This window comes from Pseudozyma flocculosa, assembly GCF_000417875.1.
Source record: "Pseudozyma flocculosa PF-1 unplaced genomic scaffold scaffold00023, whole genome shotgun sequence".
Lineage (NCBI taxonomy): Eukaryota > Fungi > Basidiomycota > Ustilaginomycetes > Ustilaginales > Ustilaginaceae > Pseudozyma > Pseudozyma flocculosa.
The window spans coordinates 395517-419996 of NW_006920891.1; the positions used below are offsets into that span (position 1 = coordinate 395517).

The 24480-nt window shown below is 66.8% G+C and overlaps 7 protein-coding genes across 7 annotated transcripts; 2 read left to right on the top strand and 5 right to left on the bottom strand.

The window, feature by feature from the left end:
• Nucleotides 1–19: 19 nt before the first annotated feature.
• On the bottom strand, nucleotides 20–1433 carry PFL1_06082 (uncharacterized protein; the record flags this gene model as incomplete). Its single annotated transcript, XM_007883620.1, has 5 exons — nucleotides 20–252; nucleotides 345–471; nucleotides 578–668; nucleotides 776–1231; nucleotides 1378–1433. 5 exons carry the CDS (start codon nucleotides 1431–1433, stop codon nucleotides 20–22), a joined length of 963 nt encoding a protein of 320 aa, XP_007881811.1.
• Nucleotides 1434–2872: 1439 nt separating this feature from the next.
• Nucleotides 2873–7255, top strand: PFL1_06083 (uncharacterized protein; the record flags this gene model as incomplete). Its single annotated transcript, XM_007883621.1, has 1 exon — nucleotides 2873–7255. One exon carries the CDS (start codon nucleotides 2873–2875, stop codon nucleotides 7253–7255), a length of 4383 nt encoding a protein of 1460 aa, XP_007881812.1.
• Nucleotides 7256–7717: 462 nt separating this feature from the next.
• PFL1_06084 (uncharacterized protein) lies at nucleotides 7718–9511 on the bottom strand (the record flags this gene model as incomplete). Its single annotated transcript, XM_007883622.1, has 6 exons — nucleotides 7718–8294; nucleotides 8481–8593; nucleotides 8726–8941; nucleotides 9095–9157; nucleotides 9328–9383; nucleotides 9487–9511. The coding sequence occupies 6 exons, from the start codon at nucleotides 9509–9511 to the stop codon at nucleotides 7718–7720; spliced, it is 1050 nt and encodes a 349-aa protein (XP_007881813.1).
• A 2971-nt stretch (nucleotides 9512–12482) lies between these two features.
• PFL1_06085 (uncharacterized protein) lies at nucleotides 12483–16171 on the bottom strand (the record flags this gene model as incomplete). The annotated part of the gene is made up of 2 exons (XM_007883623.1): nucleotides 12483–13502; nucleotides 13634–16171. The coding sequence occupies 2 exons, from the start codon at nucleotides 16169–16171 to the stop codon at nucleotides 12483–12485; spliced, it is 3558 nt and encodes a 1185-aa protein (XP_007881814.1).
• Nucleotides 16172–19198: 3027 nt separating this feature from the next.
• PFL1_06086 (uncharacterized protein) lies at nucleotides 19199–19825 on the bottom strand (the record flags this gene model as incomplete). The annotated part of the gene is made up of 1 exon (XM_007883624.1): nucleotides 19199–19825. One exon carries the CDS (start codon nucleotides 19823–19825, stop codon nucleotides 19199–19201), a length of 627 nt encoding a protein of 208 aa, XP_007881815.1.
• An 889-nt stretch (nucleotides 19826–20714) lies between these two features.
• On the bottom strand, nucleotides 20715–23015 carry PFL1_06087 (uncharacterized protein; the record flags this gene model as incomplete). The annotated part of the gene is made up of 1 exon (XM_007883625.1): nucleotides 20715–23015. The coding sequence occupies one exon, from the start codon at nucleotides 23013–23015 to the stop codon at nucleotides 20715–20717; it is 2301 nt and encodes a 766-aa protein (XP_007881816.1).
• A 353-nt stretch (nucleotides 23016–23368) lies between these two features.
• On the top strand, nucleotides 23369–24362 carry PFL1_06088 (uncharacterized protein; the record flags this gene model as incomplete). Its single annotated transcript, XM_007883626.1, has 4 exons — nucleotides 23369–23382; nucleotides 23494–23590; nucleotides 23697–23895; nucleotides 24001–24362. The coding sequence occupies 4 exons, from the start codon at nucleotides 23369–23371 to the stop codon at nucleotides 24360–24362; spliced, it is 672 nt and encodes a 223-aa protein (XP_007881817.1).
• Between the last annotated feature and the right edge of the window lie 118 nt (nucleotides 24363–24480).

The window sequence follows — 24480 nt, forward strand, 5'->3', positions numbered from 1 at the left end:
TTGCGCTGGAAGATGCGCGCTAGAGATCCCAGTCGAGCTCGTCGTCCTCCTCCTCTTGCGTCTTGCCGCGGATGCCCTTGCCCCGGACGCCGCGCCGCGTGCCTCCGAACCCTTCGTCCGAGTCCTCGCCGTCGTCTTCGCGGTCCTGCCGTCGTTGGTCGGCGCCCGCTCCGGAGGCGTCGCCAAAGGTGGCCGTGCCGGGCACCTGCGAGCGATCCAGCACTCCCACCGCGGTCAGCAGCAGCTCGATGTCTGTCCGGCCGGGCGAGCCGTGGAAGAAGGATTCGTGTCAGCCGGCTTGTCCTTCTCTTCATGTCATTGCGACGGCAGGTAAGCCGACTCACCTTCGCACTTGGTGTTCATGCCGTCGAGGCCAATCTCGGGTCTCAGGCCGACAATCTGGCGGTGCAGCTCGCCGTTGCGGTAGATGAGCAGCGTCGGCAGGTTCTTGTCCGGGTAGTTAGGGATGCACTGCGCACAAGTGGAAAGCGAGGAGGACGAAACGACATCAACATCATCTCATCCTGTTCCCGCAAGGGCAGCCTGTGTCACCAGGCACGGTCGCGGGCGAGCTCACCTTGTCTCCAACGATGCTGACGAACTTGGTTCCGGGGTACTTGGCTGCCAGCGTGTCGAGGTAGCCGGCGAGGAGACGACATGTGTCCATGCTGCGTCGGCGCCGATGGCGATGCAATGCGGATGAGAGGGGGGCATTGGATCTGGGTCAGCGGCCGCAGTTGTGCGTGGCATTGGGCACCTGGGACAGCAGACTCACCCGTCTTTGTAGAGGAAGCAGACGACGCCGGTGCCCTTGACCTTCTGCGGCTGGTCTGTCCCCACGGATCCGGCACCGGTCTCGGCCCGACCGTCGTCGTCTTCCTCTTGGTCGTCGCTTGCGCCCGCTGCCTTGCCGTTGGGGTCCTCTTTGCTGGCCTCGGTGACCTCGCGGGTGTAGTCGGGGCGGGTGATGGGGAAGACTCTTCCGAAGCGGTGCCTCTTGCTCTCGGTGGCCATCTGGGCCATCCTCTGCGCCCTCAGCCGGAGGAGGATGCGCTCCTCGTCCTCGCCCACCTGGTCGTACCCATCCTGCTCGAGGGCCAGATCGATGTCCTCGACGGTGGCCTGCTTGAGCGCCTGGCTGCGCAGCTCGGACTCGGTGGGTAGCTCGGGCGATGGCGAGCGCGATGGCGGCTTCTGCGGGATGATGCCTCGTGCTCTCAGCGCATCGTGGCTGGGAGGGACGCGGGGTGAGGCAGGGGGAGGAGAGAGAGAGAGGCAGTGTCAGGAGCGGGGTGCGCTAAGGAGCGGAATGGGCCACACGGTGTCGGCTCGAGCCTGTGGCCGAGGCTTGGCAGGGGCCGGCCGGCTGGCACTCACAATTCGGTGTCCTCGTTTGGGTTGATGTCCATCTGCATGCCATAAGGGGCGGCCATGGTTGCGAGGGCACCTAGGTTGAGTGCTGCGGGTGGTGGGCTGTGGTTGAGGGGCGGTAGGGACGAGGTGATGGAGGAAGGAGGCAGGAAGCTGACTGGCGAGACCAACACGCCCCTAGCCAGCCTCGCCTGGCCCCAGCGCTGCTGGCTGGCCAGCCTTGCTTGGTGGCTGCGTTCTTCCAAGCCTTGGCCAGACAGGCCAGGCCAGGCCAGGCCAGGGCAAGCCAGGTAGCCAGCCAGCCAGGCTGCAGACTCTGACTTCCGAAGGCCGGAAGGTGCGAGATCGGGGGCGCTGACGTGCGCCCGATGCAGATGCAAGGGCGGACGGGCGGGGCTCGTCTGGGCGCCGCCGACGTGGGCGGGCGTAGGTGCGTGGGGCTGGCTGTGTTTGTTTGCGTGGCCGGCTGGCTGGCCGGCCCGACGTTGAGGCCGAGGCTCGGACCTTTCCCAGCCTGCAGTCAGGGGTCGTCGTTTGGGTGTCACGTCCCGAGTCGACGGCTAACCACCGCCGCCTCCTGCCTCCCTGTTCGATCCAATCGCGCGCCCTTGCTGGCATCCTTGCTGTAGTTGCGCCATGGCTAGCTTGGTCCAAGAGGCTAGCCAGATCACCAGCATCAACCCACGACTGTAGGCTTGGCTGTCTATCGGAGGCGAGGCCGGAGCCAGAGAAGTAGTGTGGCTAGAGCCGACTTGGGCTGCTGGCTGGCTGGCTGGCCCCTGCCTACTATCCTGTCTCTGGACCCTGACTTTTGGCTCGTCTGTGGCCAGCTTCCGTAGTAGTGCTCTGATGGCTCGCGGCCGCCCCCTGTCTGTCAGGCTTGGCTCGACACTACTACGGCGCCCATGGGTGGGGCATCGACCTCGTCAAAGAAGCCGGCGGGGCGTCTGGCCCACTGACCGTACGGTGGTCGGTCGAGAAAAGGGGCCGGTGGTGGTGGTGACGACGACGGCGCGGCGCGGTACGGTGCGATGCAAGGCAAGGCTCCTGAAGCTCTGCTGCAGCAGCTCCCTTGACACACCTGCGGGCGACCTGGCGCCGCACGTCGGCGTGGATGTCGTTTCGCCCATGGTGCCCTGGCCTCGCCTTGTGCTCATCTCGACTCCTTTTGCCTCCCCGCCCTCACCGCTGCCCCCTTCTTGTTTGAAGGCCTCCGCTCCACCTCTCCTCCGCATCCCACCATCCGCCCCTCATCGCTTCTTCTCTTGCCTCGCCTTGCCCTGCCTGCTTGCCAAGCTGCTTCGTCTCTGATCCCTCTGCAGCCACATCACGACAGACAACGACAATCAACGACAACCACGACGCCGCCCGTCCGCCTCACCTTCTCATACCCATCAGCCCCCCCCCGCTTTCGACTCCTACATCCTCCTCGCCGCAGCGACCTCGACGATCCGCCAGCCTGACATGACGACCACCTGTCTCCCCTGATCCACCAGCCACCATGCCGTCGCTTGCACAGCAGAGCCGTTCAAAGGCCGCCGCCGACTCAACGACGCCGACCACGGCCGGACCTCCGAGCGACCCCAGCCAGCTCACCGCCGAGTCACTTCGCGTCCTCCACCGCTTCCTCTCCTTTGCCGATCCAGACTCGGCCGACCAGCTGCCGTTGCAGCGCGACGCCGACGATGACCCGTCTGCCGACCATTTCGCCCGCCACGCCGCCCGAGAGGTGGCCATCGCCGACTGGACCGTCCTCTACTCTTCAGCACCGCCATCGACGTCGGCGGCAACGTCCAACGGCTCTGCGTCGACGCAGCAGCCCTTTGTCCCCACCCTGACCGTTCGAGCCCACCCCGACCCCAACCGCAACCTCTACAGCGTGCAGTCCACCATCCCCGGCGTGTCCGCCCGTCAGTTCTGGTCGCTCATGGCCACCGCCGAGAACCGCAGGCTCTGGGACAGCACCGTCGAGGAAGGCAGCGTCCATCGCTGGCTGGCCCAGGAGCTCGACTCCCGTTCCGACGGCACCCGCGCCGGACCCGACGACAGCGACGACGGCGAAGCGGCACGGCCGAGGGACATCGCCGAGGCCACCGCCGCTCGTGTCGAGCTCTTCCGCTTCGGCAGCATCTTCATGGTGGCCAAAGCCAGGGACATGGTGCTGCTCAGCGTCGACGCTCGCCTGCCGCCCGCAGACGGCGCACCGCCGAGCGCCGAGGCTCCCCTGCGCCTCGTCTCGACGTCCTGCTGCACCGTCGATCCCAGCCTGCCGCCGCGCAAAGGCTACACGCGCTTTCCGCTCCAGGTCGGCGGGTTCATGGTCGAGGATCTCGGCGACGATGGGCTCTCGGACCTTCCCGACGACCCCTCAGTCGAGCAACGCATGCGACATGCCGCTCCGCCCAATGGCCGCCAGCTTCGAGCGCTGGGACGACGCAGACCGTCGGCTTCGTCGGCATCCAGTGGGCCGGCAAAGGCCGGACACGCCGCCGAGGGAAGCACGGCGCCTGGCTTCCATCGCCGCCGGGACCCCCGCGGATCAGCGGTGCTCATCACCCAGGTCTCCGACCTCGGGGAGATGGCCGCCTGGGTCCCGGCGTCGGTCGTCAAGATGGTCGCCTCGACCCTTGTGCCCCGCAGCATCGCCTCCATCGGCAAAGTGGCAAAGACGATGCAGGTCCACCGCGCCCTGTACGACGCTGCGGCCGAGGAATCGCACGGTGGTTCCTCCTCCACTTCCCTGCCGTCATGGACAAGCCGCGACAAGCTGGCCGGCGGCGGAGAATGGTATGCCCGGAGGAGACTGCCGGCCATGATCGGCACCGGCTGCTTGTGTCGGCCAATGACCATCGAGGTGGGGCCCGGGAAGACAGCGGCCCCAGCGGCACCCGCTGCGGCTGCATCGCAAAAGACGGTGGCGGAAACAGCGCAAGCGGCCGTCGAGGCTGCAGACTCGTCACCAGGTCCAGAGCCAGAGCCGCAATCAGCACTGGGGCTCGACCTGAGCGCCCAAGCCGTCTGCGCATCGCCGGTCCCGCCGCCGGAGCCCATCGCCAAGGAGGGCATCTTGCGACCTCCGCCCATCGTGGCGGAGCTCGCGACACCGCCGCCCCGAGTCTCGTCGCTGCCGGGAACGCCGTCGGGCACTGCCACCGCCGGAGCCCTCCCCACCTCGCCGCTGCGCTCGCCACCCGCCCCAACGTCGCCCAGCAAGCCCAAGCCGGGCCTGTCGATCGACCTGCTAGGCCTCAACCCGCTACCCTTCCGCCCGTCGGATGCCATCTCGCCCTACATCCCCGGCCGCTCGCCAGGCATGTCGTCGGGCATGTCGCCCGGCATGTACAGCGACTCGGACGCCGGCCTGGATGACATGATGTCGTCGATCTCGGCGCTCTCGACGCCAGGGAGGCTGGGGGCCAAGTCCGGGCGGCGGTTTGATCCCGCCTTTTCCATCTCGCCTTCGGACGGCGGCACAGAGACGGTGCCCGGCTCGGTGGCGGCGAGCGAGCTCGAGGAGTTTGGCATGGGCGACTATCTGTCCAAAGGCAGGCGTGCGCGCGACCTCAACCTCAACCTCCAGCTGTCGAGACAGCTCTACGGGCTGAACAACGAACAGCTGAGTCGCTCCGCCTTGATCCTGACGCCCAGCAGCCCCGGACGAGAAGAAGACGAGCCGATCGAGGAGCTGCAGGCGGACGAGACCTTTGTGCCGTCCGAAGGCGGCCCAAGCGTCAGCGGCGGCGGCGGTTTTGGTGGTGGCTACGGCCATATCCATTCGACGCCGCGGAGGGAGGCGGGCGAGCCGCTGCCCTTCGTCGGCAGCTTCTCGCCTTCTGGCAGCTACCGCGAGCGGGCCCTTTCGCTCAGCCCGGCCGCCAGAAGGGCCAATCTGCTGTCGCAGGAGCTGTTGGCAGCCGAGACACGGTCTGCTGCCGACCAGCAGGGAGCCAAGGAGCTCGATCGCCGGCTGAGGCGCATGTCGCGCGCCCTCGTCGCCGAAGTCGAGAAGCGCAACCGGCGACAACGGTCCGGGTCGGGCCACTGCTCGTCGTCGTCGGAGTCGCACCCCGCCGGCTATGCCACGTCGAAACCGCGCCGGGAGGCTTCCGGAGAGTCGCAGCGGACCGAGCCGAAGGAGGACGTCATCGATCTGCTGGCCGAGGCGCTCAGCCAGAGCCTACCGATGGCGCACATCCTCGAGGAGACGGGCCGCGCCGATGGCACCGACGAAGGGCTCGATCGAGCCGCCAACAAGGGCAAGAGCAGGGGCCGCGACGCTCGCCGGCAGCAGGAGCGTGTCGTGCTCGAGACGGCGAGGTCCGTGAGCGCGATGCTGCTGGCTGGCTCGGACGCTTTCGCCATGGCGCTCGCCCCCGCGGCCCGCGAAAGCTTGGCCCTCGGCTTTGATGGGCTCAGCACCGCGTCCGAGGCCTCGGAGCCTCGCACGCCCGGTCTCGAAGACGAGCGTTCGCCCACCAGCAGCATCGTCGAGGCAAAGTCGAGCGTCAAGGCGAAGCGCTTCCCGATCGGTCTGGGTTCGAGGCCCGGCGAGCCGTCGTCGGCATCGTACGCGTCTGGTGCCCTGCCGCTGCGTACCCGCAAGCCGTCGGTCAACTCGACGGCCCGCTCCATCTCGGTGTCCAATGCCTTTGCGCAGCCCGAGATCGTGACCACGGTCACCCACGCCGTCTCGCGATCCTACATTTTCGGCACTGCGTCGGTCATCTCGTCCAACGGCCGAGGCAGCGATCTTGCTAGCGACGCCGCTGCCGGCACGAGCACGAGCTCGCTCACGCCACCGAGTGGGCATTCGACGGGCGCCAGCACGAATACCATGGCCACCAGCCGTTCGGGGGTGTCCGAGGAGCGGCTTGCGGTCGAGAAGCTCAAGGCGCTCAAGGCCAAGCACCTGCCGACGCGGAGGTCGGTGCACCACCAGCGCGTCGCATCCCGTCCCGGCGGCAGCATCGTGCATCGCAAGAGCAACTCGGGCCTCCGCCCGGGAGCCTACGCCATGATGAGCGGGCTGATCGGGTTTGCCTGGCCAGGCCGAGGAGCCGTCGCCGCCGCCGCCGACGCCGACGCGAATACGTCGTCCGCCGCGGCTGCGCCGTCCGTCGCTGAAGGTGTGCCGGCACGCGGCGCGGCGGCAAAACTCGGCCATTCGCAGCCTCAGGCAGTGCCCGGCAAGCCGCCGACGGCAGTGCGAGCCTCGATCCTGTCGACCTCGGCGGCATCGTCGCATTCGAGCGTGCCTGGCCGCCCACGCATCCCGGCCAAGGGCTCAGTGGGCCGACTCAAGTCGCGGCAGAACTACCGGCTCGACTTGAACTCGAAGCTCCATCCGTTCCCGGGCTCCGATTCGCTCGGCCGGGCGCATGGCCGCAAACTGCCACCCATCCACGCCTCGGATGAGCAGGCGAGGCGCGCGCAGCAGATTATGGCGAGAAGCTCGAGGTGCGGCGTCCAGGACGAGGAGGATGAGGAGGAGGAGGAAGAAGGCGCCGACGAGGGATGGGTCGAGGAAGATGACGAATGCGCTGCCGCCGCCGCCGCCGCCGCAGGCTCCGCTGCCGCTGCTGTTGGACGCGATCCAGCAAAGAAGGTGCCGGCACCGAGCGGACCTGCCGGGGGTCAGGGCGGTCGCCCCTGCCCAACCATCGGCGCGCGGATGGCTCGGCGCTTACTGGCCCAGCGCGGCTGCGACCGACACGTCCGCCGCCAGTCACAGCCAAACTCTGGCAGCGACAAGCGGCACGGGCGTGGTCGCCTGAGAAGTGGCGAGCCAGGCCGGCCGGCCGGCCTGCAGCCTGCCCGCAACTCGCCGTACCACGGCCGGCCGGCCTGCCTGCCTTGGTACCAACGATGCCCGAGACGACTCTGACGACGACCGAAAAAAGCATCCACGACGCCACCCACGACCGCGACGACTTTAGCATACCATATCCGCGCCTCTGGATTCCCCCCGTTCCTTTCGCCTCCGCGACCATGGCTCACCTTGGCCGTTGTTGCCGGACCATGATGGCTTGCTTGGCACGAATCCAAATCATACCAGTCAGTCCGACCAGTCAGCCTGACTTTCAGCCATGCCGCGCTGCAGGGACAGCTTACCTTTGCGCGCGCATCGCATCGACCCGAAGACTGCACGGGGGCAGAGAGAGAGAGAATGAGAGGGAGGAGGAGGGGGCTGCAGATCAAGACGGCCTTTGCATTGCTTTGCTTTGCTTTGCATGGCTTTGGCTACACGGCTACACGGCTATCGGGAGGGGGACAGGTGGAACGAGATCCCTCCATGTGCGAGGCGAGGCGAGGCGAGACGAGACGAGGGGCAAGCCAGCCTGGGCGATCAAGCAACGACGGCCGCCTGTGAAAAGACGGGCGCCTTTCCGCCGCTGAGGATGCCCTCCCCACCCGCCACCTGGTGCTGGTAGCGGGCGACCTCGACCTGCTTCCTCTGCGGGTCAGCCACCTCGTGGTCCATGTCCCATCCGAGAAAGTCGTTGGTCATGTTGGGCACAAAGTCGGGTCCGACGACGCCGAGGCGCTTGCAGTAGGCCGTCACCTTTGACCAGTCGCGCGGCACGTTTGCGCAGTCGCGCGACATGTAGACAAAGCTGCGCTCAAAGATGCGCGCATTGACGTCGGTGTTCATCGACTTCTTGTACAGCCGGTACTCGTCCCACGCCGCGCGCGGAGAGGCAAAGAGGAAGTCGGTGGCCCGCTTGACGGCGCGCATAAACGGGCGCACCCGGTCGTCGGCGTGGTCGCGCACAAAGGCGTCGTTGGCAATCATCAGGATGCTGCAGAAGCAGCAGCAGCCCAGCTCGGCCAGCTCGTCGATGCGCAGCATCTTGACGTCCGACGCAGGGCGGCCCTGCGTCTTGCACCACTCCTCGAGCTCCACCATCTGCACGTTCTCGAGGCTGTCGAGTGGCCGAAGTGACGCCCAAGTACAGTCGTCGTCGGAGAGATAGAGGCACTGCGTCAGCTCGGGTGACTCGGACAGGAAGCTGTCCGAGGAGGTCCGGATTGGATCCCTCTGGCGGGCCTCGAATCGAATCAAGTCGACTCGGCTCGGCTCGGCTCGGCTCGATGGGGAGGCCACTCACCCGATGCCGGCATCGATGTCGCCACGGATGATGGCGTCGCTGACATTCATGCCGACGCGCACGGCCGTGTAGTCGTCGGGACCCATGCCAAAGTGGGTGGTGAGCTCGTCGATCTAGGTGGCAGGACACCAGAGGCAGAGACAGAGAGGGATCGCGAGGGAGCCTTACTCGTCAGCATCGTCGATCGCACGCCGGAGGGAGGAAATACGTGCCGCGCGACGGTGAACGGGTGGACGGGGGCTCACCTGGATCTTGCCAAACTCGCCGACGTATCCGATCTTCTTGCCCTTGAGCGACCTAAAGTCGGTGATGCCCGAGCCCTCGAGGTAGACGACGCCGGTGAAGGGCTCGTCCATGAGCGTGCCGATCGACTGGACGTCCCAGCCGCGAGCCTTGGCGGCGATGGTGTGGATCATGGCCTTGCAGCCCATGTCGGCCTTGCCGCTGCCGATGATCTCGGTCTGCAGGGCGGTGGAGGGCGAAGAAGAGGGAGCATACGAGGAGATGGAAGGAGCATACGAGGAGATGGAAGGGTTAGGCATGTGGCTGGGGAGGCAGAGGGCGAGCTCGTATCATCGCGTGGATGGGGACCGAGCTGGGCACGGCAGACTGACCACATCCGAAGGGTCGTTGGGCTCCAGAATGGCGACCTTGATGCCCTCGTCGGCAAAGTAGCCCTGGACAGCCATGGAAGGGTGGAACGCCATCGTCACGGATGGCGATGGAGGCGGGTCGGTGGCGTCAGCAGTCGATTCGACGACGGAGGCCCACATATGACTGCCTGCGTCGTGAACGGTGCGAAAAGGCTTCGACGGTGACGACGATGATGCAGACGGCGGCGGCTCACCTTGCTCTGGGCGAGGAAGAGGGGAGCATGGTACGGCGTGGCGTGCCAGTTGAGGACTATCGGAACATGGCAACCGAGTCGAGGTCGAGCGAGGTGGTCAGAAGGACAGTCGCGGGACGTTGCAATTTAGGGCTGACGACGACGAAGACGGCCACTCACGGAAGGTGATCTTGTCGGTCGACATGATGGCGCTGCTGATGCTGTCTGGCTGTGCGGGACGGTAGAGGTGCAAAGAGAGGTTGGAGAGACGGCAGGGAAGGGTGGCCAGATGGGGGGCGAGGTTTGGCGTGCCAGATTGCCGGCTATGTATGTAGCGGGCGGCCTGGCCAGGAGCAAGCTCAGAGAGGAGGGTGAGGGAGAGGGGGACGCGGAGGCGGCTTGGTACCGACAACGGCAGGCGATGACTCGCTGCTTGCTAGCTGTTGCTGCCACGGCGGGTGCTGTCCCGGCAAACGAGCGAGGGGCAGCCAGGCTAGGATGAATTGGGACGGTCAGGCCAGCAGGCCAGGACAGCTCGTCAGGCTGGCCCGAGCGGCGGTCTCGACGGCCTGTCAGCGACGGCATCCGAACCGGAAGGTCGAGGAGGGGGAGCAGAGCAGGCGACAAGCAGCGAGCAAGCAGCAAGCTAAGCAGCTGTGTGGCAACCAAGACGCCGTCGACGCCAGAGTGAGATGCTGGTCCGTGCAGGCGGAAGGGGCCACGTCGAGAGGTCGACGGAGGCCTCCCGCCTCGTTCGGACGCCCGCCGCTGCTCGATGCTGGCTGCTGGTCGGTCGATGGGCAAGCGCAGGCGGGCTAGGTACAGAGTAGGCTGCCGGTCAGCGCCCGGACCGACCACGGGCGGACGATGAGCCAGCGCTGCAGTCGCCATGCCAAAGGTGGCAACCAAGCAGGCAGGCAGGCCGGCCATGGCAGGGCAGGCCGGGGCTGGGAGGGACAGGAGATAGAGGCGTCGCGATGTTGGCGAGGGCCTTGGGCAGGCCACGTTCGCCCGCCGGCTGTGGGAACGCAGCGACGAGAGGGACGCACGCTAAGCAGCTTCCCGAGCCTTCCGAAGCCGAGCGGGCAGGCTAGGTCTATCGATCTAGCCGTGACGCTACGGCTGACTGGCTGGCCGGCTCAGGCCTCTCCAACCCACCGTACGTGTGCCTGCCTCGCGATCGCCTGCTTGCTTGCTCCGAGCCGTCGTCGATGTGTGCGCCAGACAGGAGACGCCGGTACGCTGGCCAGCCCCGGTCGTGCCATGCCAGAGTATCGTCGCGGCATGCCCTACCTGCCCTTGACCCCCCCGCGTCTCGAGCGAGAGGAAGAGGATCACGCACGCTAGGTGGAAGCTGGCGGCGCAAGCACCGGAGCATCTTTCGCCGAGCCGCCCTCCGCTCCATGTCGGGGCCATCGCTCTCATGGCAAGCAGGCAAGCAGGCAAGCAGGCAAGCAGGCAAGCTTGAGCTTGCTTGTGCAAGAGTAGCCTTGCCTGGGTTTGGCCTCGAAGCGCAGAGCAGAGCAGAGCAGAGCAGAGCAGAGCAGAGCAGAGCAGAGCAGAGCAGAGCAGAGCAGAGCAAGAGGGCGTCTGGGTCGCTCGCTCGTCGTGGCATTTCCGTCCGGGCTGCGCCCGTCCCGCCTTCTCTTCTTGGCCAGCGCTGCGCTGCAGTCGTAGGCTAGGGCGGGATGACTCGATGTCGCTCCGCTACGACCGCTCTGCTACCGTAAGGCGTCGCTCGTCGAGCGCGGTGCCAGCGACTCTCCGTTATCGCGCCACACCGACCCAGGCTAGGGCGAAGGAGCAAGCGAGCGAGCGAGGTGAGAGAGAAGATGGTTTTTTTTGGAAATTTGGCATCGGCGGCTCCAGGCCTGTCTGTACCGAAGGTTGGAAGCAAGCCAACAGGCTGGCCTGCCTGGCAAGCAAGCAAGCAAGGTGGGGCGTGCGTGCGTGCGTGCTTGACAGGCCATCCGAGAGCGCGCCCACACCGACGCCCCACCCGCGCCCGCGCCCCGCTTCGCCTCTCGGAGGGTTTTTTGGGTCGCGCGCTCCCAGCCTGCTGTTCTGCAACCGAGGTTGGCCAGGCAGGGTCTGGTAGCCTAGCGTGCGTGTCGGGAAGGCCGCGCCGCCTCGACTGGTGGTCGGCAGGCCCGGCACTGGGCCATCATGCGGCCACGGATCATTCCGCTCTCTCCGTCGCGGCTGTCCGTATCGCATCGCATCGCATCGCATCGCAATCGCAGCGCGACAGATCAGAGATCTCCTTTGGCCCACGGTCAGCCACGGCCAGGCCAGGCCAGGCCAGGAAGGAGCAGGGCAGGATGGTACCGACCATCATCGTCCCGACCGCCTGCTCGCCCGCCATCGGAAGACTGCCGCAGCCAAAGCACCGAGCGTCGTCCGAGCAAGCGCGACGACGCCGGTGGACTTCGACTTCACCGACGTCACCCATGTCCAAGCCGGTCAAGGGTCCAGCACGTAGGTCTGCAGCTCTTGCACGCAGTAGTGCATCGTCGTCGGACATCTTCACATCGATTGCGTCGTCTATGGGCGGAAGCTTGTGGGTGCGGGTGCGGGCGTAGTACGGTGAGGATGATGGGCGGCGTCAAAGGCGGACGGTAACGGTAACGCTTGCGGGATCAGGGTACGAGACACGGCGGCGGGGTCGACTGCCTTGAGCAGCCAGGGAGAGGCGTGAGTGGGGGAAGGCGCGGTGCGGAGAGAGAGAGAGAGAGAGAGAGAGAGAGAGAGCGCGAGAGAGCGAGGGGGAGAGAGAGAAAGGACGAGGACGAGCGAGAGTCCTGCGGAGAGGCCGGCGGCGCAACAGCGACCGTCATGACCCGATTCCATCAGGACAGTCAGTCACCCGTGTCGCTGCTATTTTGGGCACTCTGGCCGGTCCTGGCATGGCCGAAAAGCTTGACGCTGGCCTGCCTGCTGCCTGCTGCCGCTCTCGGAGGTGCGAGCGCCGAAGAGGATCCTCGACCTCACTTTGCAGCCATGCGGCGGCAGGAGGAGGGGTGCACGGGGGGGGGGATGCAGTTTTGAAGGGAGGCAAATTAATGTCCGGGTGTCGTGCCGGCGAGCCGTCGAGGAGAAAGGTCGAATTGGCGGGCGGACGTGCGATGGCAGCAGAGCAGGAGTGCGGTTTGGCGCGGTGACTGATCTGCAGCGGCTCAGGCGGCGACGGGAGCGTCGGCAACGCTGCTGCTCGTCTTCGGTGCCGGTGTCGGGCCAGGGGAAGCGCCGTCGCCTGCTGCAGAGGCGGCTTCGGCCTCGTCGAGCAGCCGCTCAATGGCGGCGAGGTGCTTGGCGTACCCGTTCGAGAACCGCTTGATGTTGAGCAGCTGCGGCCGGATCGCCGCCACCAGCCGCGCCTTTTGCTCGCCCTTGGCGTTCTCGAGGAAGCGCTGCAAGACGTAGTTGGCAAACTGGTCCTTCATCATGATGACGGCCGGCGCGATCCTCTGCGGACCGGCGGCGGCGGCAGCAGCAGCAGCAGAGCCAGGCGAGGCGTTGTTGCTGGCGGCATCGACGGTAGGCAAAGGGACAGGGGTCGGGCCCGCTCCTTCCGAGACCGGGCGCGGCGTGAGGATCTCTTCGATCAGCTCGGCCTTGTCGTCGGCCGATGCCGAGCGGATCACCTCCTCGATGACGTTGCTTGCAAACTTGTGCCTCGACAGCGGCAAGACCTGGCCCTTGATCTTGGCAATCATCTGGGCCTGGTCGGCCGGGCGGCCCTTTTGCAGGACCCACTGGATCACGTAGTTGCCGTACTGGTCCTGCATCAGCCGGAACGCCTCGGCGTGCAGCTCGTCGAGCAGCGGCCGGCTCTGCTCCTCGCGGCAGTGCTCAAAGATGCGCTGCAGCACGCGGCACGAGTACGAGTGGGCGGCCAGCACCAGCACCTGGCCGCGGAATGCCTGCGGCACAAAGTCAATCTTGAGCGGGTCGACGCGCTCAATGACCTTCTGCACCACGTGGTTGGCGTTCTGGTCCTTGACGCACTGCAAGACGTGGCCGTCGAGCTCGCAGGCGAGCCGGATCCGCTGCTCCTCGTCGGCGTGGTCAAAGGCCTTCTGGACGACACGGCAGCCGTACGTGCCGAGCGAGAGGGCCAGGACGTGGCCCTCCATCTCCTTGGCCAGCGCGGTCCGCTGCGCCTCGGTGCCGTGCTCGATCATCTTTTGAATCACCTGCGCGACGAGGCGAGGGAGGAGGAGGGGTAAAGAGGGTGGGGGGCGGAAACAGGGGTCAGCGGATCGACTCCGAGGCACGGCGGACCCCATCGCCGTAGGCCCGAGGTGCCTGCTCTAAAAACACTCACATAGTTGCCGAACACGTCCGTCATCAGCTGGCGAGCGCTGAGGATCAGCTCGTCAAACACCTTGGTCCGCTCCTCGTCCGATGCCGAGTCGAGCTTCTCCTGGATGAAGCGGCTGCCGTGCTGGTCGCCGCTAAACTCGACCACGCTGCCAAAGATGTCGCGCAGCTCAAACTTGCGGTTCTTGGAGTGCCTGCTGCGGAACTCCTCCAGCAGCGGGCTCCGGTTGCTGCTGCCCTGCGAACCGGGCCCGTGCGGGCCGCCGCGGCCGTGGTGAGGGAACACACCCGGGGGCCGCACGAAGCCTCCGACGCCCACACCCATACCAGCAGCGCCACCCAGCCCGTGCTGCGGATGCATCGGACCGCCGCCGAATCCCATCGGAGGGGCCATGACGCCGCCAGGCCCGGTCGGGATCCTTCGGTGGTCCGGGAAGCGGCCGTTCCAGCCCATCGCGGGTCCAGCTTGCATGGCGGCGCCCGGAGGGCCATTGATCGGTCCCGGATATGGCTGACCCTGGTGTTGGTGAAGTTGCTGCTGCTGAGCGCCGGGCATGGCGTAGGGCGGCGGCGGATGGGCCGGCATCATCTGCGGGCCTCCGTAGCCGTCGGCACTTGAGATCGACCTGCGGAAAGGGCCAGGACCGAAATGCTGCGCAGGCTGGGCCTGTGGCGGCGTCCGCTTGTCCATCCCGGCGGGCCCGCCCAGCTGGCTGGGCAAGAGCGGGCTCTGCGGTGGGAAGACTGGGGTGCCGGGATGAGGGATGGGCATCGACGACAGGCCGATCCCCACGGATCCCCCAAGCGAAGGGCTCTGAGGAATGTTGCGCGGGCCGGTAGGGCTGGCGTAGCCAAACTGCGGCGTACCCGGCATTTGCATGCCGTTCCGAGACACGGGCGACATCGAGCCCGAAGCCATGCCGGGCACGCCATAGGGACCTGCAGGGCCAGGGTAGAAGACGGCGTCGCTGGGTCGCATTGGCCCAGGTCCCATGGGCGGCATCGGCGAGGGTCCGAACGACGGGCTCTGCGGCGTCGACCCCTGCGAGGGTGGCCCGCTCGGCGACATGAAGATCTGGCGGCCAGGGACGGGCGGGGCGTAGGGATCCGGCGTCGTCCGGTACGACTCGTAGCCCGACATGTCAATGACGGGTCCGCCGTTGCCTGCGCCCATGCCGGGCATGGCAGGCATGAGCTGGCCGAGGCCCGCGAAGCCGCCGTAGGCGTCGGGGCTACGGTTGGCGTTGTTGGCATAGTACGGCATCGACGGCGAGAAGCCCTCGACGTGCGCAGGCACGGGCGAAAGGGAGCCGTACGACGCCGACGACAAGCGCGCGGCGTGACCAAACTGCGGTGTCGGCTGATACGGCCCATGCGGCTGCTGCGGCATCATCAAGGGCTGGTTGGGCATCGTGGGCTGGAGCGGAACATCGGTACTGGCGGGGCTAAGCACTGCCTGGCCTAGGTGGGAGGGCAGGTCGGTGGCGGGCGCTGTGTCGTTCCTGGAGATAGACATGTTGCGGAGCTCGTCGCTCAGCTCAGCATCGCCACTACGGGGGTCGTCCTGGCTAGCGTCATCGATGCCGCTTTGCCTCCGTTGGCCCGGCAGGTGGTGGCTCGGATCGAGCGTCGTCGAGCGGATAGGAGGGTTCTTGGGTACGGCACGTCCTCCGCCCGGCCCGCCCGGTCGCACCGTCCTGGCGTTGCCCTGAGCGGCGATCGCTCCAGAGGGACCGGAGCCACGGTCGTGACTGGTGGTCGTCGCCGTGCTCTGGGCGTTGCCGGGATCGGGCAGGACGTTGCCGGATGCGCGCGGCGATACCGTGCGTACCACTGTCTGCTGGCGGCGCCTATCTTCTGACGGAGACAAGCGCTGTTTGGCGGCCGTCGGACTGGTGTGGAAGTCGGCCGTGCTGGCCGTGGGGACGTCCTTCGGCCAGCCATGATTGGAGGGTCCGCTCCCCGCCACCGAGGACCAGGTGCCCCCAGTCCCGTCTCCGGCGGCGAGCGGCGATCTGGAGAAGGAGCTCGAGGGCAGGTCGCCAGGGCCCATTGTGGTCGCGCGGCCCGGCGTCGTAACCTCCGAGGTGTTTGCGGTAGCGAGCGCATCGCCGTCGAGGGATCCCGACGCCAGGCCCGAACGGCCGTTCCAGACGCTGGAGGCGCCCGACGCCGTCTGGTAAGTCGACGAGTCGGACCATCCGCCGGTGTTGTGTGGGAGCGAGCCCGCGCCGAATACCGTGGGGCTTCCGGTCATGGCGAGCTTGCTGTTGCCGCTGTTGCTGCTCGGATGCAGCGCCGCGACAGGGTCCTCCTGGACGAGCTCGCTCGGCGTCGCTAGCGGGCTGGCGATGGCGGTGAAGCCGTTGAGATGCTGCTGGCTAGGCTCGACGCTGCCGCTGACGCTCCTCTGCGGGACGGGCCGGGCCGACGGCACAGAATTCGAGGACGTGGAGCGGGAGAGCTGGGCTAGCCCATTGAGGTTGGCCACGGAAGCATGCTTGCCGAACGGGCCCGCCTTTGAGGCTTCGTGGGGTGCCATTGTTCCGCGCTGTCCGGTGGGGAGAGCCGGTTGGTGCCTCAGATGGGGGTCCGGGTCCGCACGTCAAGGTCCTCGACCGGGACGACAGGGGTACGGTGTGCTGCGGATGTGGAGGGCGCCAAGGGGGTCGGTGCGCACAGATGCGGTCGGTGATGCCAACTCTTCGGTCAATACGACGGATTCAGGCGAGAGCGTCTCTGGCCGAGCATAGACTCGAGGCAAGTTCGGCGGCGGTGGTCGTCAGCAGTCCAACGGAAGCAGTTGCTGCGGCGAAGGCGACGGAGAGCGCGAGGGAGGCCTTGGAGGTCAAGCTGGGCGGGTCGAAGCAAGAGGTAGAGGGATATGAATCGAGCGTCCGGGCCCGACTATCGGAGATCGGGTGGCGAGGCGACGGCTATGTACAGGTGCGGTGCTGAGCTGCCTGGCGCGGCACCGCAGGCGTGACGAGGCTGACCAGCCGCTCACGAGGCGTCAGGAAATGTCGGCGTAGGGCGTCGCCGTCGTGGTGGCGAGCGTGCGAGTGTCGTTGCACGAGGCTGACGCCGAGGTCTATGGCTCGAGACGCTTCCGGCTGGCGACGTCGCTCTAACGTCGACCCAGAGGTTGAGTCCGGTCCGCGCTGGAGGAAGTGAGAACAAACCGGCAGATGGCGGCTGGGCAGACGGTCGTCGAAGCGAAGGCGCTTGTCTGTCGAGCGAGAGCGATCGGGCGTCGATGCAGCTGCGGCTCGAGTAGGAGTTGCTGGTGACGGTTGTCGGCGCCGTCGAAACCAGCGACCTCGGGGGGCGAAGAAGGATGATGAAGGAGGGGGTTAGCGACGACGACGCGGGCGGCCAAGGTGATGAGGCGGGGCCAGAGGAGAGCGGTGAATGAGAGGCGCCCAAGAGAAGGTGACCGGGGGGAACGACGCGAGGAGGAGGAGGAGGAGGAGGAGGAGGAGGAGGAGGAGGAGAGTGGTGAGGTGAGGAAACGGCGACAAAGAGGGGCGGACGGTGCGGTGGGAAGGAAGCGGTCGAGGAGGCAGCGGAAGATCCGGCCAGGCAGGCCAGCCAGCAGGCCAGCAGGCCAGGGTGGGTGGGGCGAGTGTGAGAGCGAGCGAGCGAGGCAGGCTAGGAGCAACGGTCAAGCCAGGGCCAGCTGCATGCTTGCGCGAACGAGCCTCCAGCCTGCCTGGCCTCGCCCATCGGCTGCCAGGTGCCAGCCAGGCCAGCGTCAGCCCAGCCCTGCCTGGCCCAAGCAAAGCTAGGGCTGAGTCGACATTTTGGGGGCCGGCCGGGTCCAAGCAGCCAAGCCCTGCCCGGTGGAAACCCTGGCCTGGCCTGGCTTGCCTTCAGGCTAGGTTGGCTCACTCGCCTGCCCGCCCCCCGCTCGCCCGCCCGTTGGCTCCGGCCAGCCGGGCCTCCGCCTCCGCCGCGAAATTTCGCAGAGGCAGGCCTGCCAGGCCGCGTGGGACGGGGCAGCATCAAAGGGGCGACGGCCGCCTCCGCCACCGGTTGCACCAGCGCACCGTTCAGGCAAGATGGCAAGGGATAGGGGCAAGCAAGGCGAGGCAGGATCGAGAGGTCAAGAGCGAGCGAGGGGGCGGGCGAGCGGCATTATCGAAGTTGGGCAATCGAAGGCTGGCAGCGCCCGCCTGCGTCGTCGTCGTCGTCGCCCTGGTCCTTGTCGTCGTCGTCTGCGTGAAAATCGGTCGGCAACAGGTCGATGTCCAGGGCGGGCAGGCGGGCAGGCTAGCCTGGGCGGTTGGCATGTTGGCTCTCGTCGACAACGCCCCGTCCACGTCCCTCTCACGTACGTCGCCCCGTCGCCCCGCCTACCTCAGCCCACGGTAGCTGCAGAGCCTGTTTGCCTTGACCGGCCTCGGAAGCCCATCCGTCTTCTGCGCGGACGGCGGCGGCCAGCGGTCAAGAGGTAGGAAGCTCGGGACAGCGGTGGCGGGCGAGCGCAGCGTACGCTCGGATGCCGGCCGACGACATCTCCAGGATCCAAGCAAGGCACGAGAAGCAAGCCATCGGCCCATCCGTGAATCGAAGAACGCAGCGCCTCGGCCTGGTTCGATGGCCAGGCCAGGGCCACGGCGGGCAGCCGGGCGGGGCGCGGGCGGCAGACAACGAAACACCGGCCCGACACGCGGCAGGCCGGCCAGGTCCGCCAGAGCCACGGCAGCACAGCCTGGCCAGGCAGCACAGCACAGGCCACGCAGACTACAGAGTAGGCGGCACAAGGATGCCGGTCAAGACGGCGCAGCCCAAAGTGGAGGCCAAGGCGCAAGCCTCTTGCCTGGCCAGGCAGGCCTGCCATCTGCATCTCACCGGTATCGGCCGGCCGCCCATCGGGCCGGGCCTATCGCAAGCCCTCCGATCTCGAGCTCAGTCAAGCCGTCGGCGGACGACCGATCGACCCTTCATCTTCATCCGTCGTACACCGCAGCTTGCTCCCGGCCGTCGAGCGAGGTGGCGTACACGCTCGCACATCACTCTGAGCAACAGGCGGCGAGGACACTGGCTCAATTCGAGGGGCGGAGGACGGCACATCGAAGAGCGTAACGGCGCAGTAGAGATCGAGACGTGGGAGGAAGACGGCGTGCCGCTGTTCTTGCTGTCGCTCTGGTGTCCCCGCCAGTGTCAAACAGGTGACGCGAAGCGGCCAAGTGGAGCGGGTCACCGGAAGGAGGACAGCAAAAAGCGATCGCAAGTCGAATGCGATGGTACAGGACTCGGTTCAAGCGGCGACAGGGCTTGCCGTCGTCGAGGACTCGACCATGCGAGAGCGAGAGGACAGACAGAGAGCTTCCTGGAGCGAGTACGCAGGCGCAGGATCAAGATGGACTGGCTTGGTGGCCGGCGGCCCTTGCATCTTGAGCGGGTGGGATTCCTTCGTCGTCAGAATTGCAGCAGAAACGGTTTCGACCGTAGCTTCGCCGGCCTGGCCTGGCCGAGGTCGAGATCAGGGAGTCGAGTGGCAGACACGTCGCGCCGTGTCGCAGAGGCAGGGCACCCAGGAATCCTGCTTGACGTCGCAGCATAGCTACCTCACCTCGATGCCGTCTGCGCGTGGCGGCGACGACGAGTCGGGGCTGGTGGCGTCCGCTACGACTGCATCGTCGACGGCGGTGGGAGCGGTGCCGGTCGAAGTCGAGGTCGACTCGCGGGGCGGGAGGAAGAACCAGCAGGTGGCCTGGCTGTCGTTGCAGTGGCACGTCGTCCACTTTTGCTCGTTCCTCTCCATGCACGAGTACGTCTTCCAGCCGGGAGGACTGGGCGGTGCGGGTGCGATGGGCGCGCCGGGCGACCAAGCCGAGACCGACGACGACGACGACGACGACGACGATGGCGCGTCCACGCTGGCAATGGGCTTGAAAAAGAGCCAACAGATGTTGCGCTCCTCGTCGCACTGGCAGTCGACCCAACGCTGCGAGTACCTCTCCCAGCACCGGTACTGTTTCCACGTCGCTGCCGGGGCCGCCTCGACGTCGACTCGCTCGTCGTCACTGGCGACGGCGATGGAGGCAGCGGAAGCGGAAGCGGAGGGGCCAGTGATGGATCGCACGTCGATGCGGGGCGCGGGCACGGTGGGACTTCCGATGACGCCGAGGGAAGAGACGACGGCCATGAGGCAGACGCCGACAGTGAGGGCGAAGCGCGGTCGATGCATCGTGGGTGGCGGCTTGACGGGGTTGGTGTTGGATGCGAAGCTCGAGGTCAGGGGTTTGAGGGGGAGCAGTTGAGCTTTGAAGAGTCGGAGGACAGAGAGTGGCTTGGGCGAAGACCGAGGATACGATGGCGAAGGGCTCGACGGCTCGGAGCGCAGGGTAGGCGCGGGTGGTTATATGCCCCGACCTCGTCTCGTCGTCCCCGCGTCCATCATCCTGCCTGCCTGCCTGCCTGCCTGCCTGCCTGCCTACCCGACGCGCGAGGCCAGGCAAAGACTCGAAGCGCAGCGATGAGAGCCGGCGACGTCGAGCCAGGCAGATGCAGGCAGGTGCGCGCAGCCCGGCTGGCCTTGCTTGCTTGCTTGCTTGGCTGCGCTGCGCTGTGCTGCGCTGATTCATCGCGCGGCCCGCCGTTTGTCGAGCTGGCGCGCGTGCGGATCGCGGATCGGAGCCAGCTTGTCCGCGCGCCCGACACGACACCGACCGTCGCGCACGCCATCGACCGCAATCCGTCCGTCTGGCACATGCCGCAGCCGGGGTCCAGGTTAGGCTGGAAGGGACGGCTGTGCACGGTTGCGCTGCGCTGTGCCGTGCCTGCCTAGCCTCTAATCGTGAGGGAGACAGAGGCAGGCGATGCCAAGCCAGGGCCCTGCGAGCGCGGAACACCCCTCAGCCCGCTGTTCGAGCGCAGATTCGAGCGCAGATAGAGCCGCCGCTCGACCTCTCGCCCCCCACACTGCTGCCACGACGGGGCAGCCGCGCGTCTCGATGCCGGCGAGGTGCCGCGAGCAGGTGACCATGGCGGGCATAGATTTAATGAAAGAGGGAGGCGAGGGGTATCGATATACGCGCGACGGTGCGGTCGACTTTGCCGTCCAGCGCTGCGGAAGTCTAGTACTGCTGAGCGAGGTAGAGCGACGAGGCGCGCAGCCACGCCCAGACGACGCCGATGGCGCAGTAGACGCTGACGAGCATCAGCGGCAGGAACTCCATGGCGGCCGACGACGAGGGGTCCGCGACGGGCGGTGGTGTCGACGGGGGGGCGGCGGCCGGAATGGAAGCATCGGCAGTGGCGGCGACGGCAGCGGTCGGGGATGCGGCGACGGCTGTCGACGCTGCGGACTGCAGCAGGTCAGAGGAAGACGCGAGATTCGATCCTGCCGCCGCTATCGGTTCCGTATCCGGCAGAGAAAAGTCGTCGAGGCCGTCGACGGCCTCGGCCGGCGTCGCTGGCGCTTGCGCCTGGTCCACTTCGATGTCCTGGGGAGAAGAAGAGGCGGTGGGTTCGGGATCTGCTGCTGCCGCCTCGGCCGTCGGCAGGATCGTGTCGATGACCGAAACTTCTGGCGCCGCATCTGAGATCGACTCGTGGCTCCCAGCGGCTATTGGCGTCGCAGCATCGGTGGCGATGGGAGGCGCGATGCTGGGAGCCGGCGACAGCGATGCACGTGCGGGGATCGCCGCGGATGCTGGCGACGGCTGCAGCGACACGGCTGCGGATGGCGGGGCGGGAAACACCAGAGGGTGGAGCACCGAGACGTACAGCTGGAGCAGCAGGAAGCCGTACAGGTAGGCCGTCTCGAGGGGGTGGACGGCGATGCCGAGGTTCGAGGTGATGGGCCGGTAGACGCGCTTCGAGAGCGAGCCAAAGACGACGAGCGACCAGAGCAGCGTGAAGCCGAGCTTGATGGGCGTCTCTGCGGCCTCGTAGAGGAGCGGGAAGAGCGAGACGATGCCCGCGGTGCTGAGGATGACAAAGGTGCGGAAGTGGGCGTAGTCGTCGGCGGCGAGGAACGTGTAGGGGACCAGCACGAGCATGATGGCCTTTTCGTGGACGTGCCAGCCAAAGAGGAACGAGGCGAAGCCGCAGAGGCTGATGGCCGAGAGAAAGGAGCGGTAGGTGGGCGCCTGCCACAGCTTGAAGAGGTAGACGAGCATGCAGGTGAGGGTGAGGAGGAAGCAAGTGGGCGGGAGGATGTCTGGCAGGACCGCAAACGAGACGTGGCCCACCAGGCCGCGAGAGGCCGACGCGAGGCCCTCGGCGGCCGCCGACGCGTGGAACTTGGTGGCCAGGCGATGCGGCAGGAAGCCAATCAGCTCCGGTCTGCGCTGGAAGAGCTTGACCAGGGCGCGGTCGGCAAAGGCCCACAGCGCCCACGCGTTGGGCGCCCAGTAGGCGTGGATCAGGCCGCGACTAAAGGGAAAGAGCCTCGAGACCATCTGCGAGAGGGTGCCCGTCGCCCCGGCCTCGCCACGGGCGCCATCGATGGCGAGTGGCACGAGGCTCAGCAGGAAGGGTGCGAGCGTGACGGCGCCGAGGATGATGAGGCGCTCGAGCGACTTAGGCAGGTCCGAGGGCTGGCTGCCGGGTGGGTAAATGTAGGCGCGCAGCAGGTACACGACAAAGGGGGGCGCGATGTAGATGTAGATGTGCTTGAGATTGAGGAGCGACGAAAAGAGGAATGCGCAGAGCAAGGGCCTGTCCTCGCGCGCGGCCCAGAGCGACCAGAGGAGCACGCCAAAGAGGAAGCCGTTGTACTGGAAGTGGATGTGGTCGATGATGACGAGGCCCGGGTGCAGGAACAGGCTGGCGGCCAGCAGCGTAGCCGTGTCGTCGGTGGCGATTGCGGACGGGGACTTCGGGATGGAGCTGCCGACGTCGGTCGTGGCCGTGGCCGTGGCCGTGGCTGGCGCAGAAGACGACGTCGTGGGCACGTCGCCATGGCCCGACTTGAGGGCGCGCTGCGATCCGAAGCGGGCGTGGGCTACGAGGGCGGCGCCGAGGACGAGCTCGGTGATGAGCACGGTGGCCCTCATGTAGGCCTTTGCGGGCCATGCTGCGTGGTCGATGCCCTCGTGCAGGCTGACGATGAGCGGGTCGACGAGGGGAGCGGGCTGCGCGAGGAGCCAGGAAAAGTAGGCGAAAAAGGGCGGGTAGTCGAGGGTCCACTGCGAGGTCGAGTCGAAATACCAGTGGCGGATGGGGAGCGAGTGTGTGATGGCGAGCCAGTTGCGGTGGACCTCGAAGTCGGTCGAGTGGTAGCAGGGCCAGAGGAGGAGCTTGAAGGCGGTGCTGAGCGCGAGGAGGTCGCGCTCCCAGGACGTGAGCCATGGCAGAGGGGCGCCTGGGCTGCGAGGGTGGGTGCCATCGACGACCGGCGCGGGACCATCGACTGCGCGCTTGTCGGACATGGAGACAGCGTCGCGTCGAGAGAGGCAAGGCGAGGCAAGGCGAGGCAAAGTGCGTGGCGGATTGTGCGCGCGGTAGAATTGTTGATGGTGGAGCAGAGGAATGAGAATGGTGGCGGGCCGTCGCTGCCTTTGCCTTTGACCCTTCGAGCGTCTTCGGCGGCGCGTCCGTGCACGGCCAACTTGCCTCCACTTTGTCCAGGGGGCCCTGTGCGCTTCTTTTCCCCTGGCCTGCCAGCCGGCTCTGGCCGCCCCTCGTTGCGCTTTGCCCTCCTCAACCACCGCCCACCACCTCGCCACCTCGCCACCTCGTCTCTCACCTGTCCATCCACAGCCAGCCGTGCACCGCCATCGCCATGTCCAAACCACGGTGAGCATGCAGGCCGGTACACACCTTCGCCTCCACCAACGCTCGTCTGACTCGCCGATCCGCCCACTCTCCCACACCTCAATCAAAACCCACGCCGCGCCCGCCACCCAGCTTCGACTTCTACCAGACCGACACCTCGGTCACCGTGTCCATCTTTATCAAGGGGGCGAATGAGGACGACGTACAAGTCAACATCGGAGACAGCTCAGTGCGTCCCTTGTCCACCCTGCCATTCGCTGTCCTGAAGCCAAAGGCAAATGCAGGCCGCACCTCGCCCTGACGCTCCCTCTGTCGCCCCCCTCGCCTGAAAACAGCTGAGCGTCTCGGTCAACCTGCCCGCCACGGGCGCAGAGACGGCTCTCGTCATCGACCCGCTCTTTTCCCGCGTAAACAAGGAGGCGTCGTCGTACAAGGTCTACTCGACCAAGATCGACGTCGTGCTCGACAAGGCGGCCCCCGGCGTCCAGTGGCGCAAGCTCGAGGCCGACAGCTCCAGCGTCGGTGCCGGGACCAGTGAGTCGCACGCCGCACCAGCGACGTAAGACGGCACGCTGACGCCGTGATGCAAACCTCCTCCCGTCATTCGACATCTTCTCTGCAACAACCAACGTCCCGCAGCGCCCTCGTACATTGCAGCGGCCGCATCCTCTTCGGCCGCACCCTCTGCATCCGTCCCCGCCGCCACCACCACCGCCGCACCCACGCGTCCGCGTTCAAAGTGGGACACGCTCAAGCTCGACGACGACGACGACGACGAAGCAAAGGGCGGCGCAGGAGCCGGCGCAGAGGGCGAGGCCGACATCAACAAGTTTTTCCAGAAGCTCTACGCCGACGCCGACGAGGACACCAAGCGCGCCATGCTCAAGAGCTACCAGGAGTCGGGCGGCACCACGCTCAGCACCGACTGGTCCAAGGTCGGCCAGGGCAGAGTCGAGACGCGCCCGCCCGAGGGCATGGTGGCCAAAAAGTGGGAGCAGTGACGGTCGATCGGCCTTCCCGCGACCCTTTTCCCTTGAACGCTCGAATGACACAGGATGCTGCCCGTCCACGAATGCCTGCGTAGTCTTTCGAGGCCTCGATGGCGCGCACGAGGTCAGA